Source organism: Berghia stephanieae, chromosome 5, assembly GCF_034508935.2.
Source record: "Berghia stephanieae isolate SIO BIC M18660-M18661 chromosome 5, UCSD_Bste_1.3, whole genome shotgun sequence".
Taxonomy (NCBI): domain Eukaryota; kingdom Metazoa; phylum Mollusca; class Gastropoda; order Nudibranchia; family Aeolidiidae; genus Berghia; species Berghia stephanieae.
In genome coordinates, this window is record NC_088364.1 from 76,509,905 (window position 1) to 76,529,904 (window position 20,000).

The 20,000-nt window shown below is 39.7% G+C and overlaps 1 protein-coding gene across 1 annotated transcript in view; it reads left to right on the forward strand.

The window, feature by feature from the left end:
- Positions 1-14,309, forward strand: part of LOC144973623 (uncharacterized) — an 18,480-nt gene extending 4,171 nt beyond the window's left edge. The window contains exons 2-3 of the mRNA XM_078916286.1: positions 787-894; positions 11,594-14,309. Of these exons, the coding sequence (XP_078772412.1) occupies positions 817-894; positions 11,594-12,088 (573 nt within the window). The 5' untranslated portion in view covers positions 787-816 and the 3' untranslated portion in view covers positions 12,089-14,309. The remainder of the gene's footprint in view (positions 1-786; positions 895-11,593) is intronic.
- Positions 14,310-20,000: the final 5,691 nt, after the last annotated feature.

Genomic DNA, 20,000 nt, shown 5'->3' on the forward strand with positions numbered 1-20,000 from the left:
ATTATTATTATTATTATTATTATTATTATTATTATTATATATTATTATTATATTATTATTATTATTATTATATTATTATTATTATTATTATTATTATTATTATTATTATTATTATTATTATTATTATTTCTATTTCCTATTTCTATGTATCTTTCTTTTTACTCAACCAATAATATATCTATCAATCTCTAGATACATATTTTTTTTCTATAAATCTTCTAGCAAATTATCTTACTATCCATTGAAATTTATTCATTAATTAAAATCTATCTACACCCCCCCCCCCCCCCCCCCCACCAAGCCTACTCAAGCCTTGTAATTGATCTTTCTTATTTTCTATTTCCTACCACCACCGCCACTTCACTTTCTCTCTTTCTTATTTCATTCTTTCAATCTTTCTCTCTCTCTCTCTCTCTCTCTCTCTCTCTCTCTCTCTCTCTCTCTCTCTCTCTCTCTCTCTCTCTCTCTCTCTCTCTCTTGTCCTCTGTCTTTCTCCCCCTCTCATTCTATCCATCCATCCTCTTTATTTTTAATTATGTTCCCGAGTGCGTGTATGTGTGTATGGGTGTGTGTGTGTGTGTGTGTGTGTGTGTGTGTGTGTGTGGGTGGTTGGGTGGGTTTACTTCTATGTGTGTATATGTGTGTATATCTGTGTGTGCTCGTGTATCTGTGTGTAAATTCGTGGTTTCTTCCAATTTATTTCACAGATCGCTGGTGGCTCCTTTTAAAACATTTCCCTAAATTGAAGATTTATTATCCTCCTTGTTTTTTTATTATTATTCAAAGGGACGTAATTGATGGAGAGGTCATGACCTCATGATGGATCATCAAACATGGTTGTCGTTCCTTCTCATATTGGGTTTTATGATGTTCCTCCCATGTTCATGTCTACGGGTGAGTGTGTTCAGTCTTCTGTTACTCAGTTTGTGTCCCATCGTCACAACACGGTATAATGTCAGGATGTACTCATGTCTGAGCTTGGGTTTTATATATATAATATATATATATATATATATATATATATATATATATATATATATATATAAAGCGCAATATCCACTAAACGTGCTCAAAGCGCTTTACAGGGGGTCCCTGGCTAACAGCAACACTCAACTTAACATGTAGGACGAGACATGACGCCTGTTAGGCGATATTACAATTTTTTTTCGGACAGAGACAACGCTGTTGACGGCCAGATACTCATTTTACACCAGAGTACGGTGAGATAATGTGCGATAAGAGCCTTTTCCAAGGACTCAACTATGCGCCGAGCGAGGCTCGAACCCAGGATCTTCCGATCCGAAAGCGAGTGTCATACCACTAGACCACATAGCCACACATTTTTTTTTTTAAAGTAGTCCTTTAAAGCCATGAGACGCCGTTAAACACCTAAAAACAAAACAAACAATGGAGCCGGAGTTTATTCCGGTTTCTATAGCGTGAAACGGACAATAGAAATTTCTTGGTTGCCTTTGAATAGGACGCTAGTCTATCGCAAAATACTTTCCGCCAGATCTAACAGATCCCGCTACCCAATCACTGCTGGGTGGTGGACAGGGGGGGGGGGGCAGGGGTAAGAAAAAAAACCGCGACTGCACCTGGGATCGATATCGGCCCCTTTGTGTGTGAAGTGAGTGCTCTACCGATTGGGTTATCGGGACCCGATGTGTAATTAAATGCAACTTTAATTCTTGGTCTAAATGGGCATGATGTATATTCCCTTTCCATGTGGTAGAAGTCATTGGTCACATTGCAAAGTGTACTCAAAGTGACCTACACAGTGAAAAGTGTTCACATATTTTAAAATATCTAACATTACAATTGGTAATTTTATTCAGCTTGAAACACGGGTATGTTTATAACATTTGTAAACTAAGCAGCGTGTTTGCATTTGTAAAGAAATATCCAATCGTTGGACAGCAATAAATCATGTGATTGATGACCTGGTTGGACGAAAACATGAATATAGATCGCTCCCATTAAATGCAATTTAAATTTAATTCTTGGTCTAAATAATGACAATTTCTTGGAATCTCTATGCCCCATTTAGAGGGCTGGAATAATATGCGATTGTTACACTCTTGTCTTTTGAAATTCCTGACGTGTTCCCAACCGTGTTCCTCCCAACCGTGTTCCCAACCGTGTTCCCAACCGTGTTCCCAACCGTGTTCCCAACCGTGTTCCCAACCTTGTGTTCCCAACCGTGTTCCCAACCGTGTTCCCAACCTTGTGTTCCCAACCGTGTTCCCAACCGTGTTCCCAACCGTGTTCCCAACCTTGTGTTCCCAACCTTGTGTTCCCAACCGTGTTCCCCACCGTGTTCCCAACCTTGTCTTCCCAACCGTGTTCCCAACCGTGTTCCCAACCGTGTTCCCAACCTTGTGTTCCCAACCTTGTGTTCCCCACCGTGCTCCCAACCGTGTTCACAACCGTGTTCCCCACCGTGTTCCCAACCTTGTGTTCCCAACTGTGTTCCCAACCGTGTTCCCAACCTTGTGTTCCCAACCTTGTGTTCCCAACCGTGTTCCCAACCGTGTTCCCAACCGTGTTCCCAACCTTGTGTTCCCAACCGTGTTCCCAACCTTGTGTTCCCAACCGTGTTCCCAACCGTGTTCCCAACCTTGTGTTCCCAACCGTGTTCCCACCCGTGTTCCCAACCTTGTGTTCCCAACCTTGTGTTCCCAACCGTGTTCCCAACCGTGTTCCCAACCGTGTTCCCGACCTTGTGTTCCAACGTGTTCCCAACCGTGTTCCCAACCGTGTTCCCAACCGTGTTCCCAACCGTGTTCCCAACCGTGTTCCCAACCGTGTTCCCAACCTTGTGTTCCCAACCGTGTTCCCAACCGTGTTCCCAACCGTGTTCCCAACCGTGTTCCCAACCGTGTTCCCAACCTTGTGTTCCCAACCTTGTGTTCCCAACCTTGTGTTCCCAACCGTGTTCCCAACCTTGTGTTCCCAACCTTGTGTTCCCAACCGTGTTCCCAACCGTGTTCCCAACAGTGTTCCCAACCGTGTTCCCAACCGTGTTCCCAACCTTGTGTTCCCAACCGTGTTCCCAACCGTGTTCCCAACCTTGTGTTCCCAACCTTGTGTTCCCAACCGTGTTCCCAACCGTGTTCCCAACAGTGTTCCCAACCGTGTTCCCAACCTTGTGTTCCCAACCTTGTGATCCCAACCGTGTTTCCAACTGTGTTCCCAACCGTGTTCCCAACCGTGTTCCCAACCTTGTGTTCCCAACCTTGTGTTCCCAACCGTGTTCCCAACCGTGTTCCCAACCGTGTTCCCAACCTTGTGTTCCCAACCTTGTGTTCCCAACCGTGTTCCCAACCTTGTGTTCCCAACCGTGTTCCCACCGTGTTCCCAACCGTGTTCCCAACCGTGTTCCCAACCGTGTTCCCAACAGTGTTCCCAACCGTGTTCCCAACCGTGTTCCCAACCGTGTTCCCAACCGTGTTCCCAACCTTGTGTTCCCAACCGTGTTCCCCACCGTGTTCCCAAAAGTTCGAATTCCAAAACGCAAGAGTGTAAGAAATTATTTATTATTCTAGCCCTGAATCGATTCCCATTTCGTTATCTTTGAATAAAAGACACATTCAGAGACATTTATGTAATACTTCTTCTTTATCTTATCTTATCTTATCTTATTTTACTAAAGGCTTAATTTCGGGAATGAGATTAGCGGGAGAGTAGCGTCCCTTGATTCGACGTCACCTTACAGAGAGAACGTCAATTTGGTTTTGAAGTATCTCAAGCCGCTTTCACCGGAAGCGAGGACGAGAGACGCATGCGCACAACCAAAATGACGTTCTCTCTCTAATAACTTTTCCGCCGGTGACGTCACAGACTATGACGTCTGGTTAATACAGTTTAGTGAGAACAACTCACAAACGCGGATGGCAAAAACAATAACAAGGGCCTGAGTGACGTCATCTGCATACTATCTATAGGAATCATCCTTTAAATGCCTTTTTTTATTTACAATATGCCTCATGCCTTATACAATAGTTTATAATTACAGAATATCATATAGCTTGCATTGTACGATCATTCACAGATAGTTTTACACAACTTTGAATGTCAGGAACTGTGTATCAATACGGCAATGTAAAATCGAAAATAGAAAACTGGTAATTGAAAATTGGTCATGATCGAATGAATCATAAATGTACAAAGTTCATATTACAATGAAATATTAATGACAAAAATAATCATGAAAGAAACAACGATAATAATCATGCATAGTAAGTCTTTGATAAATTATGAAAAAAAAATATTGGTAAAATAGAACAAACAAAAAATCAAATTTTTTGTGAAATTTAACAATTTATAATTTGATGTCACAAATTATCATTGAAAATAATGATATCATTACGCGTTACTTTTGAATTTAGGGAGAGAGGTTGGATAAACGTAGTTTTTAGAACTACTTTACTCTGAAAATGTGGGATTCGAACTGTATTCATTCTACATACAGAATATGGGAATCTGGTTCACCGGGACGTAATACCCAATTGATGCGGTCGGTCACATTTGGTCCCATTACTTTTTTTTTTTTGTTCATCCATTCATTCATTTATTGATTTGATAATTGTTTATAATTTAATGGTAGTGTTCACAGTTATGTTTTATACTGGGGATGATAGAGTACAGAGAAAGATATATATAATGTTTATATATTATATATATACTATATATATATATATATATATATATATATATATATATATTTTGTGTGTGTGTGTGTGTATATATATATATATATATATATACATATATATATATATATAATATATAAACATTATATATATCTTTCTCTGTCTTCTATATATATATATATATATATATATATATATATATATATATATATATATATATATAGAGGGATATACTATATATCCTTTCTTTTAAAAATATAGCCTTGTGGAGAACATTGCTTATTTGAGTCAATAAAAAAATTGATACACGCACAACTTTACTGAAAGATTTGAAAAATAGAAATGTATTTTTTACAGATAGATAAACAGATAACTTGTTCCTTTTATAATTTAAAGTCAGTTTGAAAGTTCGTTAAGTCAAACAGATATCATAAAAAATTTACCGAAGACACTAACAATATATGTCGAGTAGAGTCCTTACTTCCGTTGTGTTAATTTAGCGGTGATCAGTGTTGTAGTAGTGTGTTCTCATTGCGTGTATATTTATGTGTGTGCGTGTATGTGTGTATGTGTAAGTGTGTGTGTGTGTGTGGTGTATACATGTGTGTGTGTGTGTTTTGGAATGTGGTTGCGTGGAAGAAGAATAAAAGAGGGGGGGGGGGGTGTCCATCAAGTAGAGCAATTCCTGAGCAAGGGGGGGGGGTGTTTGCTAGGAACTGTCAGATTGGCATTTTTCAGCAAATCGTGGCATTCAAAATTATCTTATTCACTTGATCACATGACGGTATTCGGATTTACAGAAACTGTAAACAAGTTTCACCGATTAACAACATCAACTAATATTACTGCTGATACTACTGTCGTTTGTATGCCATCGATGTGATTATTATTGCCCTGGGAAATATTTAGTTAAACATTTCGACAAACTGTCAATTGGTTCTGTCTAGCTTCTAACCCGAACAAACCAAATGTAGACAGATTCGGGGACTTGATATTTGTCGCGTCCGCTTCAGATTTTCATTTGACCTCACATAAGTTAAGTAAAGGGGAGACATTCCGAAAGCTTCTACATCCCCAGTATTCATTCAATTTTTTTATTTTCACCGTTGATCTTTTGTCAGGCGTTTATTTATTCAATTTGTCATCATATAAAAGCGTTTTAAAAACTCTAGAACAAACCTTGATAGATTTGTGAAAGTTTAAAATGTCCTAATTTGACCATTGTTTTGATTCTCGGCCGCCATTTTAATATGTGAAGTATTGAAGGTAGTGCAAAGCACTCCCAAGTAAAGCGTGGTAAAGACTTGCGACTAATTGATATTGATATCTACTGACTGATAAACTAAAATCATGCGGAATAAAGCATGGCAGCGACGACAAGCACATCGATTAAAATGTGCATCTAATCGTAATCAAGAAAATGATTCTGGCAATATCGAATGAAAATAGTTCTTTCCCCGCGAAATTGCGGGCTTTTTACTAGTATATATATATATATATATATATATATATATATATATATATATATAGGAATAAATGTAGTTTCTAGAACTACTTTAATCTGAAAATGCGGCCTGCGAGGACGAGAGACGCATGCGCACAACCAACATGACGTTCTCTCTCTAATAACTTTTCCGCCGGTGACGTCACAGAATATGGGTGAAGTCCAATCAAGGGACGCTACTCTTCCGCTAATCTCATTCCGTATATAAATAGTCATATTTGTTTTATACTGTGATTAATTTGCTGACACCGGGGAGGGGGTGGGGGGGGGGAGGGTCCCATTAGCTCAGTTGGTAGAGCAGTCGCTTCACAATCAAAGGGACCGAGATCGATCCCGGGTGTAGTCGAGATTTTTTTCTCAGAACCGCCCCCCCCCCCTTCCCCCACCCCCTGTCCACCCAGCAGTGATTGGATAGCTGGCTCTGTTAGATCTGGCGGAAAGTACTTTGCGATACACTAGCGTCATATCCAAAGGGTAGCAAGCAATTGCTATTTTCCATTTCACGATATAGATAGAATGAAGATGACGTCACTCAGCTCTTAGTTATTGTCTTTTGCCAGCCAACGTTTATGAGTGATTTTCACTAAACTGTATTATCCAGACTATAAAAATTCATGGTTACACATAGTTTTGTGTGTTTTGCAATGTTGTGAGCTTCTTCGTCAAGGACATGCTATCTATACTTCCAGGTGGCAATGGGCCAAATAGCACTGAAGGACGACTTTTTTTCTTTCTTTTTTTTTTTTTTTTTGCTGACAGCGGTGGAAACTTCCCCCCCCCCCCCCCCCCTCACCCCCCAACACACACACACTCCCAAAAGAGGCTCAGACTTTTAATCAAATTACAGACTTGACTCTCGTATCAAGGGATTTTTGACTGACAATCCATTCTCAAGGAATTCCAAACACAAAAAAAATGGTTAAAAGTTACGTTTCGTTAATATCCACACAATGTAAATGTTGCTGCTCGAAGCTCGAATAAATAAATTACGTAATAACAATGTGAAATTGGATGTAAGCTTCAATTTAATATGCGAAATCAGATAAAATAGACGTTTCGGGTTTACCCATTATCAACAAAACGGGATGAATGAAATACTACAGATGAATGAGATAATGTGGTAGTGGCGTTGTTAAGATGAATAAAATCATAAATCTATAATCGCAGTCTGTGTGTGTTGATTGTAAGTTATAGCCAGCTGGCAGATGTTGTGAGTATTTGATGTAACCGCAAAGCATCTAAAAGTGGCTATAGATAGTATGCACTTGACTAAGAAGCTAATAACATTGCCATCCGGAAGTATAACGGACCACAAAACTATGTGTAACCATGAACTTTTATAGTCTGGATAGTACAGTTTTATGAGAATTACTCATAAACGTGGAGGGCAAAAAGCAATAACAAACACATGAGTGACGTCATCTTCGTTCTATCTATAGATAAAACGAAGTTGACTGAGGTCTTTGTTATTTTTTTTATTTTTTTTGCCATCCATGTTTATGAGTAATTCTCACGAAACTGTATTAACCAGACAATAAACGTTCAAGGTTGTAACATAGTTTTGTGTGTTGGTCCGTCATATTTCCGGATGGCAATGTTGTGAGTTTCTTAGCCAAGCGCACAGTATCTATAGATAGTATGCGCTTGGCTAAGGAGTTCACAAAATTGCCATCCGGATGTATAACGGACCAACACACAAAACTATGTGTAACCTTGAACGTTTATAGTCTGGTAAATACAGTTTCGTGAGAATTACTCATAAATGCGAAGGGCAAAAAAAACAATAACAAAGACATGAGTGACGTCACCTTCATTCTGTCTATAAATTTCGTTTCTATCAACTTGTTCGTTCCGAACGTTTTGTGACGTTGGGTCACAAATGATGCGCTTTGTCAGCGTCAGACAGATCTGGTGTCTGGCCGCGCAGGAATTGGATTCAATAGTCTGATGTCACGTCGCCCAGCAACGGCGGCCATCGTGGTTCTAAACAAAGAAAATCTGTACTTTTTATTCTTCATGCTGGCTTGAACTTTTCATAATATGTCTTGTGATCAGAATGTGTAAAAGTCAAAACATAATCAAATTTATAATGGGTTTTTTTTTTCTCCTCTGGATACACTTTTATGCTCGTCGGAGAAATAATATTTCATAAGGGGCGTCCGCCATTGTTCCGATAGTTTCGAGCCAGTTACTAAGTTACTATTCGTCATTACGAGGGAAGTGACGTTACGTTACGCCTGTTGAAGTGTATTATTCTCAGTTCATGAATATTTATTGGGCCTTGACGGGGAACTGGCCTGGACGATAGGAGTGATGGCTTCTCGTAATATCTGACATAATTGTTACATAATTGGATTACTCGGTAAAAATGTGTTCTACGATCAGGGGTGGTCGATGTATATCAATTAGGTAATAGGAGTGCGGCTATGTGGCCTTGTGGTATGACACTCGCTTTCGGATCGGAAGGCCCTGGGTTCGACCCTCGCGCTCGGCGCATAGTTGAGTCCTTGGGAAAAGGCTCTTTACTCACATTCTCTCATGATTGAGTATCTGGCCGTTAACAGCGTTGTCTTTGTCCAAAAAATTGTAATATCGCCTAACATGCGTCATGTCCCGTCCTACATATTAAATGTTGCTGTTGATCAGCGGCACCTTGTACAGCGCTTTTAACACATTTAGTGGATATTGCGCTTTATAAAGCTCATTTTTTAAAGCTCAATCATGAAGCGCCAACTATTTTTTGAAAATCAATTTTTATTAAGATGACCTTTTTACCTTTAATGATATTCCTGATGATTAAATAACAAATAGACGGCTTAGACATTTAGAAAGACAATTCGTTATATTATATAATATTCTTATACAGAATACATAAAATGGTCAATTGTTAACAGTGTTCTACTTATACAGCATTAAATCGAAACAATGGATTCTCTGGCCCTTTTTAGAATGGCCGATTTTTAAATGCTGTTCTTTTATCATGTTTTTATGTTTATCAATCTCTCTTCAAGTACCAAGTCTGTGCCAGACATCGGTGATCATGGTACGCCATTCATCTCTCTGATCAGATAACCTCAGAAAACTAATATTACTCTTCTCTTTCTTTGTCACCCAGCTGTTCAAACTATTCAAATATGTTTTTCTTGGTCTACCTTTACTCTTTTACCTTCTGTCTTTCCTGTGTGAACAAGATGTTCAATACATTTATGTCGATTTAGGTGCCCTAAAATTGCATTTGTCTTTTTCAATATACACCAATAAAGGCCACACGATTTTTTTTCTGTTGTTTTTTTTCCGTTGGAGCGTTTCTATAATTTGTGTGGGGCTTCGTTCTCAGAGATAATCATTATCAATTGTCGGATAATTGACATTCGTGACGTTTTTGTAACATTGTTGTAATATAATATATTATTTTGTATTACTTTATGTCTGTTCATGCTACTTCCATGAGACCATGACAATTTAGATCATCAGATATGTCAATAAATTCAGTCCGGTTTGCAGCAAAAGATCTCAATTCAAATGACAATATTATTGTAGTTAACAGGGATTGGATAATTATCCAAGCGTTTCTAATTTGAGTTATTCTAATGCGAGTCTGTGTTTACAATCATCTTATGGGCTTTGAGCAGCAATTCAACAATGTTATGTGCTTTGATACAAACGGAATTGATTCCGGTGGGAACATCAAATTTTTGTCAGTTTTCTCTTGCTCATTTGTTGTTTTTTTGTTGTTTTTTTTTTTTGGGGGGGGGGGGTTAGTGTTTTCAAAGCAAATGTACAAATAGAGAACGCAATTTCGGCATAAGGAATCCAAATGCAACAAAGAGAATTCAATTCAGGCGAGCAATTATATTGGTTAACTGTTAATTGAGTAGATCGCACTTATAAATATTTACTAGCGAATTCAAAAACGCCATTGCGAAAGCAATTTCGGCACATTAAAAAGAGTCGTAAGTCGATTGGGTTGTTTTTGTTTGCCAAAAATAATTTTAAGAAAAATTATGGAATATTAATGTTCCAAGATATCGTAACATGACATAAGAAGGCTTTTTGAAGCATATGAAAGATTTTAATATAATAATATAGATAGTTTGCACTTGGCTAAGAAGTTCACAACATTGCCATCCGGAAGTAAAATTGGCCAACTCACAAAACTGTGTGTAACCTTGTCTGATTAATACAGTTTAGTGAGAAGTACTCATAAACGCGGATGGCAAAAAACAATAACAAAGACATGATTGACATCATCTTCGCTTCCCGAGGACGAGAGACGCATGCGCACAACCAACATGACGTTCTCTCTCTAATAACTTTTCCCGGTGACGTCACAGACTATGGGTGACGTCTAATCAAGGGACGCTACTCTTCCGCTTATCTCATTCCCTATACATGCCGCCTACAGGTAGATGCAGTCTCGTCCTCCTGTCTGTTTGATATGGATGATGTAATCTATAATATGTGAGCCTGAATATTTTTTTGTACATTAAACAGTTATGATTTAATCTGTGATCTATAGATAGAACGAAGATGACGTCACTCAAGCCTTTGTTATTGTATTTTGCCATCCGCGTTTGTGAGTGATTCTCACTAAACTGTATCAACCAGACTATAAAAGTTCATGGTTACACACAGTTTTGTGTGTTGGTCCGTTATACTTCCGGATTGCAATGTTATGAGCTTCTTAGCCAAGCGCACTCTATCTATACATGTCTTGGTTGTTTCGTGAATGGATCATTCGATTAAGTTTGATTTAATGCTGAGATGGGGATATACATATCATTTTTTCTTCTGTTTTTTCTCACACTTAATTTCTCTCTCTCTCTCTCTCTCTCTCTCTCTCTCTCTCTCTCTCTCTCTCTCTCTCTCTCTCTCTCTCTCTCTCTCTCTCTCTCTCTCTCTATGACGCATTGTGGTTCGCAATGCCGAATTTGAAGAGCAATAAAGCTCATTTGCTCTGTAAACACTAGATATAATTGTACTACACTACTCTCTGATGCTCAAGAGATAATACGCGTCAATAGTCGTTACGTCACTTCCCTCGTAATGACGCATGGTAACAGTAACTGGCTCTAAACAATCGGAACAATGGCGGACGCCCTTATGAAATATTTCTCCGACGAGCATAAAAGCCTTATCCTGAGGGGGGGAGGAACGTTGTTTTGACTTTTACACATTCTGATCACAAGACATATGAAAAGTTCTAGCCAGCATGAAGAATAAAAAGTACCGATTTTCTTTGTTAAGAACCACGATGGCCGCCGTTGCTGTGCGACGTGACATCAGACTATTGAATCCAATTGTCTAGTTAACGCTTTGTAACTACATATTTATTTATTTATTTATTTTAGTTTTGCCCTTTCGCCATTTTGATGATGCTATGATTTCTTTATGCTTTCATCAAGTCAACTATTCCCTTTTGTCTTTTCCACAGTATCGCCTGTGCCAGGATGGTTGTTGTATACACGAGTATTGTGCCTATGGCCTCATCTGCTATCCCAGAATCCACTGTCACTTCGGATGTCCTGACGGATATTGCACCGGAACAGGAAGCACCAACCGTGACAAGTCCAAAGACACCAGACACCAATTTGTCAAATCAGCAACTACCAACAAAAATACGCCTAAGTCATGGGCCTATCCATCTGGTCAAATTACCGAAAATTATTCATACTCGGATAGATTAGAAATTAGGAGTCCTCCAGGAATCAATGGAGTGAAGCAGACGTCAACCAATGAGAACTCTCGAATGCCGGAGGGGATTTGTATGCCTTTGCCTCCGTGTAAGAAGAGCAATGTCTGTGGTATGGGCCATTCTTGCAGTCATAACTTCAACCTCGGATATAACGTGTGTCAGTATAATCTTGACATTGGCACGACCCTTTGTTACGACACGCATGGGAAGTTTGCTGTTAAGCCCATGCATTGATACAAGAATGTACTCGTATATAACGTCACATCAATCACCGTGCACTGAATAGGGAATGAGATTAGCGGAAGAGCAGCGTCGCTTGATTGGACATCACATTACAGAGAGAATGTCAACATGGTTTTGCGCATGCGTCTCTCTCGTCCTCGCTTTCGGTGAAGTGTCTCCGGAAGCGAGGACTAGAGACGCATGCGCACAACCAACATGACGTTCTATCTCTAATAACTTTTCCGCCGGTGACGTCCAACCAAGGGACGCTACTCTTCCGCTAATCTCATTCCCTATAGACAGTTTTCTGTGGGAGTCCCACATATTTTGGTTTGGTGTCTGAATAAAAGAAATTTACAAAAAATCAGGATTTAATTCACAAACATAAAATTCGTAATGAATCCCAGGTGAGTGAGCTACCAACGAAGTAGATGTATGATATTAAATGTCTTACTCATTGTCGTGCTTCGAGAAAATGCTCACCAAGATTTGTGACAAAATGATAATACTAATATGTATAGGGGATGAGATTAGCGGAAGAGTAGCGTCCCTTGATTGGACGTCACCTTACAGAGCGAACGTCAATCTGGTTCTGATGTCTCTCAAGCCGCTTTCACCGGAAGCGAGGACGAAAGACGCATGCGCACAACCAACATGACGTTCTCTCTCTAATAAAATTCCGCCGGTGACGTCCCACCAAGGGACGCTACTCTTCCGCTAATCTCATTCCCTATAAGTATAAACAACACACAAAAATGTGTAACTTTAATGACCAGTTAGATCGGATTGGATCAGAATTCTTCACTCTCTGACTGACAAAAAGAATACAAATCTTCCTACTATTATAAAAAAAAATCGTAAAATTACGAAATGTTGACTCCATATACTCTTCAACAGTCGTAACGTCACTTCCTTCCTAATGACGCATGGTAACTTAGTAACACTGGCTCTAAACTATCGGAACAATGGCGGACGACGTATGAAATATTTCTCCTGCGAGCATAAAAGCGTATCCAGAGGGAAAAAAACACATAAATTTGATCATGTTTTGACTTTTACACATTCTGATCACAAGGCATATGAAAAGTTCTAGCCAGAATGAAAAATAAAAAGTAATGATTTTCTTTGTTTAGAATCACGATGGCCGCCGTTGCCGGGCGGCGTGACATCAGACTACGGAATCCTATTCAGAACATCGTGAGTATCTCAAAGTCCTGAAAACTTATTGAAAATGAAGGTTGATGCCAGACTACATCATTTTAAGGGTCTTAAAGTGTCATTTAATCCACGTGAGAGTCAATTATATGGAATGAGATTAGCGGAAGAGTAGCGTCCCTTGACTGGACGTCACCTTACAGAGAGAACGTCAGAATGGTTTTGCGCATGCGTCTCTCTCGTTCTTGCTTTCGGTGAAGTGTCTCATGCCGCTTTCATCGGAAGCGAGGACGAGAGACGCATTCGCACAACCAACATGACGTTCTCTCTCTAATAACTTTTTCGCCGGTGACGTCCAATCAAGGGACGCTACTCTTCCGATAATTTCATTCCCTATTGATTTTTAATGTTAAATATTGCGACTGCAATTCTTATATCCTAAAAATTACGACTTTTTTAATTTTCATTTTGGCAGATCTGATATTGTGTTGCAAAATGTGAAATAAGGGAGAAGGCACTGGTGTGAGATTTAACATATAAAGAGGTGTTTGAATCGGTGACAGACAAAATATGAAATAAGGGAGTAGGCACTGGTGTGATATTAACAAATAAAGAGGTGTTTGAATCGGTGACAGACAAAATATGAAATAATAGAGTAGGCACTGGTGTGAGATTAATATATTAAGAGGTGTATGAATCGGTGATAGACAAAATATGAAATATGGGAGCAGGAGCAGGCACTGGTGTGAGATTAACATATAAAGAGGCGTATGAATCAGTGACAGACAAAATGTGAAATATGGGAGTAGGCACTGGTGTGAGATTAACATATAAAGAGGTGTATGAATCAGTGATAGACAAAATGTGAAATATGGGAGCAGGAGCAGGCACTGGTGTGAGATTAACACATATTAAGACATATAACACATGAAACGACCTGTCCCGTATAACAGAAGAAACCCTAGGGCCGCCACCAGTCACCTCTAAAGCTAAGCACACTTATGAAGGAAGATTAATAGTTTGTGATACGGGATATAGATAAATTAAATACCCATAGCCTAAATTTAATGAATTAAAACCATCACGATTATTCTTTGGATAATTATGTGTTAACTTGTTATTGTATGAGACAATTCTGTTAATCTATATTTAAGTATTTCTTCTTTAACGGGGATTGATACTTACCTTCTGAACCTACCTATCCCTATATAACGTGCCAATAATATACCACCGCTTCTACTACCTATTTCTTTATACCTAAAAACCATTCTCTTACTATCAGTCAAGTTGTCTGGAGCATTTTACCGGACTATAACGGGGGAAAATAAAATTGGCACCAGACAACTAGTCTAAGGGGAAATAAATCTGTCTACTCCTACTTGCCACTCTCCCACATATACGTGACATCCAATATGTACCCGATGTAAGAAAGAACCCGAAACAGCAGAGCATCTTCTTGAACAGTGTGTTGTGGCCAAACTTCCGGGCGGTTTTGCGACGGTGCATGCTCGAGTGCGGTAAGGAATTTGCTGATTGGGTCGATCGTCATAACATAGTAGTGTGAAAACCATTAGAAGCTGCTGATTGGGTCGATCGTCATAACATAGTAGAGTGAGCACCATTAGAAGCTGCTGCTGATTGGGTCGATCGTCATAACATAGTAGTGTGAGCACCATTAGAAGCTGCTGCTGATTGGGTCGATCGTCATAACATAGTAGTGTGAGCACCATTAGAAGCTGCTGCTGATTGGGTCGATCGTTATAACATAATAGTGTGAGCACCATTAGGAGCTGCTGCTGATTGGGTCGATCGTCATAACATAGTAGTGTGAGCACCATTAGAAGCTGCTGCTGATTGGGTCGATCGTCATAACATAGTAGTGTGAGCACCATTAGAAGCTTTGTTGATTGGGTTGATCGCCATATAACACAGTAGTGTGAGCACCATTAGAAACTGCTGATTGGGTCGATCGTCATAACATAGTAGTGTGAGCACCATTAGAAGCTGCTGATTGGGTCGATCGTCATAACATAGTAGTGTGAGCACCATTAGAAGCTGCTGATTGGGTCGATCGTCATAATATAGTTGTGTGAGCACCATTAGAAGCTGCTGCTGATTGGGTCGATCGTCATATAACACAGTAGTGTGAGCACCATTAAAAACTGCTGATTGGGTCGATCGTCATAATATAGTAGTGTGAGCACCATTAGAAACAGCTGATTGGGTCGATCGTCATAACATAGTAGTGTGAGCACCATTAGAAGCTTTGTTGATTGGGTCGATCGTCATATAACACAGTAGTGTGAGCACCATTAGAAACTGCTGATTGGGTCGATCATCATATAACATAGTAGTGTGAGCACCATTAGAAGCTGCTGATTGGGTCGATCATCATATAACATAGTAGTGTGAGCATCATTAGAAGTTGCTGCTGATTGGGTCGATCATCATATAACATAGTAGTGTGAGCACCATTAGAAGCTGCTGCTGATTGGGTCGATCGTCATATAACATAATAGTGTGAGCACCATTAGAAGCTGCTGCTGATTGGGTCGATCATTATATAACATAGTAGTGTGAGCACCATTAGAAGCTGCTGCTGATTGGGTCGATCGTCATATAACATAGTAGTGTAAGCACCATTAGAAGCTGCTGCTGATTGGGTCGATCGTCATAACATAGTAGTGTGAGCACCATTAGAAGCTGCTGCTGATTGGGTCGATCGTCATAACATAGTAGTGTGAGCACCATTAGAAGCTGCTGCTGATTGGGTCGATCGTCATAACATAGTAGTGTGAGCTCCATTAGAAGCTGCTGCTGATTGGGTCGATCGTCATAACATAGTAGAGTGAGCACCATTAGAAGCTGCTGCTGATTGGGTCGATCGTCATAACATAGTAGAGTGAGCACCATTAGAAGCTGCTGCTGATTGGGTCGATCGTCATAACATAGTAGTGTGAGCTTCATTAGAAGCTGCTGCTGATTGGGTCGATCGTCATAACATAGTAGAGTGAGCACCATTAGAAGCTGCTGCTGCCAACTTGGAGGTTCACAGCCTGTGGAAATGGTCTGTTGTATTCTCCCTGAGTTAAAAAATATTGAGCTTTATATAGCGCAACATCCACTAAATGTGCTCAAAGCGTTTTACAACGGGTCCCTGGTCAACAGCAACATTTAACATGTAGGACGGGACATGACGCCTGTTAGGCGATATTACAATTGTTCGGACAAAGACAGCGCTGTGAACGGCCAGGTACTCATTTTACAGCTGAGTACGTTGAGAGAATGTGAGTAAAGAGCCTTTTCCAATGACTCAACTAGGCGCCGAGCGCGAGGCTCGAAACCAGGACCTTCCGATCCGAAAGCGAGTGTCATACCACTAGACCACATAGCCACGCATTAGGGAACAAAGTGTGATGTTAATAAAATATTATTCCAATCTCATTGGAAGTGTAAAACCAGTCTTCCGGAGAAACGGATACATACCTTGTGTAATTGATCTTATGGTTTCAGAGTGATGGCATCTTGTTTTCTAGTCTAAACATACGCTGGTCGTCAATAAAGATCATCCATCCTCGCTCTTTTACGCCCCGTAATCCTAAGAATCTTCCTATAGGGAATGAGATTAGCGGAAGAGTAGCGTCCCTTGATTTGACGTCACCTTACAGAGAGAACGTCAATTTGGTTTTGAAGTGTCTCAAGCCGCTTTCACCGGAAGCGAGGACGAGAGACGCATACGCACAACCAACATGACGTTCTCTCTCTAATAACTTTTCCGCCGATGACGTCACAGACTATGGGTGACGTCCAATCAAGGGACGCTACTCTTCCGCTAATCTCATTCCCTATACATCGTGCTACTAAAATAGAAATGCAACTTATGATTCAACACGTAACCTATTCATTATCAAACCTCCAAAGGGCTGGTTACATACACACTTCCAAGGCTTTTTCAACCGGAAAAGTAGAAGATATGACGTCACTATCTCTCTGACCAATTCCGTTCCGCTTTTCTCCTTCTAATGGGGCAGCTATAATTATTTCTCTTCCCCACAGGGGCCCATTCCTAACGCACTAGCACTGTTGTCTTCTAGTATTTTGTCTTATAAATTGTCTGAGAACTTCCATCTCGCCGCCTCACTTCTCTCCTGATCTTTTCTGTCGTTGCCACATCTCCAGTTTTGTGTCATTTTGTGCATCCTTTACCTACGTAGTCCCTTTCTCCAGTGATTAAACTTTTGTTTATCTAGTACCATTCATGCTTGTAAAGTGTCTTACTAACAGTACTAACGCGATGGTGGTGTGCGAACGAATCGGCGGTCTCAAGAAGTGGGTGAGAGAGGGATCTAGAAATGACTTGGATTTGATACGAATATTGTTGTGTTCGTGGATAGCTCACACGGTAGAGCCACGCTCTCACCTGCCAGGCGGAGTTGTCGTACCAATAAGGTCGCAGGTTCAAACCCCACCACCGCCGCGAAAAAAATTTTATTCTCTATTGTCTTCTGGCACTTTTCTACTCACTTCATATCTTGTTGTTACTAACAGTAACAGTAACATTCATGTCTCGTGGATTAGTAATCAGCCATCTTCTCACAGTAAAAGGTCTAAAATGAGGCGGTTGATTTGTATCGTGATTCACTCCTTCACTCCGGCTGGAGCATAGGTCAGCAACGAATCCCCTTCATCTTGTCCGGCTCTGTGCCATAGTCTCAGTGTCTCTACATGTTAAACCTTCAATTTTTAGGTCCTCCATCAACGCCCTTCTCCGACTATTTCTAGGCCTCCCACTATTCCTCGTACCCTGTGAGTTCCTTAGAAGAACCTGCATGGTAATATGTGACCCTACGCCACGAAACGGTATTAAGTCGGGATTTGGAAAACGAAGAAAACCGGTCTTAAAGTGGGAATAGTCAAAATTATCAAATTCAGTTTTTGTTTTTTTCAGAAACTACAATCATTTTTCTACATGGAAACATAATAATTCAACATAGATATTGAGGATAAGTTATATAAATTCAAAGTTTAAAAAAGCAATTATCTGTAACACATTCAAAACGAGACTTGAATTTCGCTCAGAGAGCAACCATTTCCAAGACTTAGTAATATTAAGTCTTTTCCTCCACCAATACCATGTAAGATACCACAACAAAGGGCGTGTCTTTATCTATCTCAGAGAAAGCATGACTGTTTCCACAATTTCATGGTTCAACCAATAATGAACTTTAAAAACTGTAAACAAATTTAGGTTTTTCCCTGACAACTTTACAAATGAATGATTCTGATTGGTCAACGTTCATCACATGAGCCTGTTGGCCATTAAAATGTCCGGGCAATGTGTTATGACGTCAGCATGCGTGTGTTACATATGTGTGTGTTTGTGCATTTTGATACACACCACATGCCATTATTTCTTTCTAGCTGCATTGGTTAATAATGGTCGAGGTGAAGGTCCTTTGTCCCTCTTTCTTTATTCGTGAAATTATAGGACATGCTAAGACTTTAATTGGGTGGGGTTCCTGACCTCTCATAGCGGCAGGGAGGTACTTACTGTCTTCCACCCCCCCCCCCCCTATATCTGTTTTCCAACTAGCTTTCTGTCTTTGTCTTGGAATGAGATTACTTGGTTTTGTCCTGACCCTGACTGGATACCCTTGGTGAGAGGGGAAACAGATGTATAGTTAGTTTTGGGACATGATATTTTTTTCCTTGTAAATCATCTCTCTGTTATGTAACGTATTCTGTTTTGTTTACATATCATTATATGATTTGTAAACATTTGAGTGTATTCCTTTTAGTGGGGACCTGTGCTTGTGACTGGATAAGACTTTTAGTAAGTACTTCGATAGTTTGCTCTTGAAGAACTTATTACTATCCCCATTTTCTTCCTTTTTCTGGCGCTGATATGACCTAAATGTGTTGCAATCGCCGTAAAACCCTTTAAAAATTAAAACATAAGACTTTAATAGGACAACAGTTGCCTAATCTTATACTTACAGAGATTGTTGTAGGATAAACATTTAATTTTAAGTACAAAAGCAGAATAGTAAATAGAGCCTTCAACAATCAATAAACTGCCGATGGAAATACGTGTAGCTAAAAAATGAAAAAGGTTAAATGTATGGATAGACAAACAGAAAGAGAGACAGAACTTATTAATGGATAAATAGATAGGTAGATAGGTAGATAGATAGATAGATAGATAGATAGATAGATAGATAGATAGATAGATAGATAGATAGATAGATAGATACATACATACATACATAATAATAGATAGATAGATAGATAGATAGATAGATAGATAGATAGATAGATAGATAGATAGATAGATAGATAGATAGATGAAAAGGAGAGAGGGACAACAAGAGAGAGAGAGAGATAGAGAGAGAGAGAGAGAGATGTTCGTTTTGTCGTGCTTTCTTTATATACTGAAAGAAGGGGGGGGGGGGTGAGGGGAGGGTCTTTTTGAACAATCAAAATGTGGGTGAACGCTAAGAAAAACTTGAGAGATTCATTAACATGTTTTCATGTAAGTCATTGAACAATGAACCCCAATTCCTCCTCCTCAAGCGGAATAATTTGACCAGCCCATTTCTTTAAATGCAATCTCATTGGTCAATATGTTTCCAGTTGATTGACTATGACTTACTTTGAAACAAATTAATGCTTTCTTAAGCTATCCCTACAGTTCTTTGCTCCGCCTCCATCCCTTTCTGCATGTCGACCTCACTCTATCCGTCTCCCTTTTGTTTCTTTCACATACACA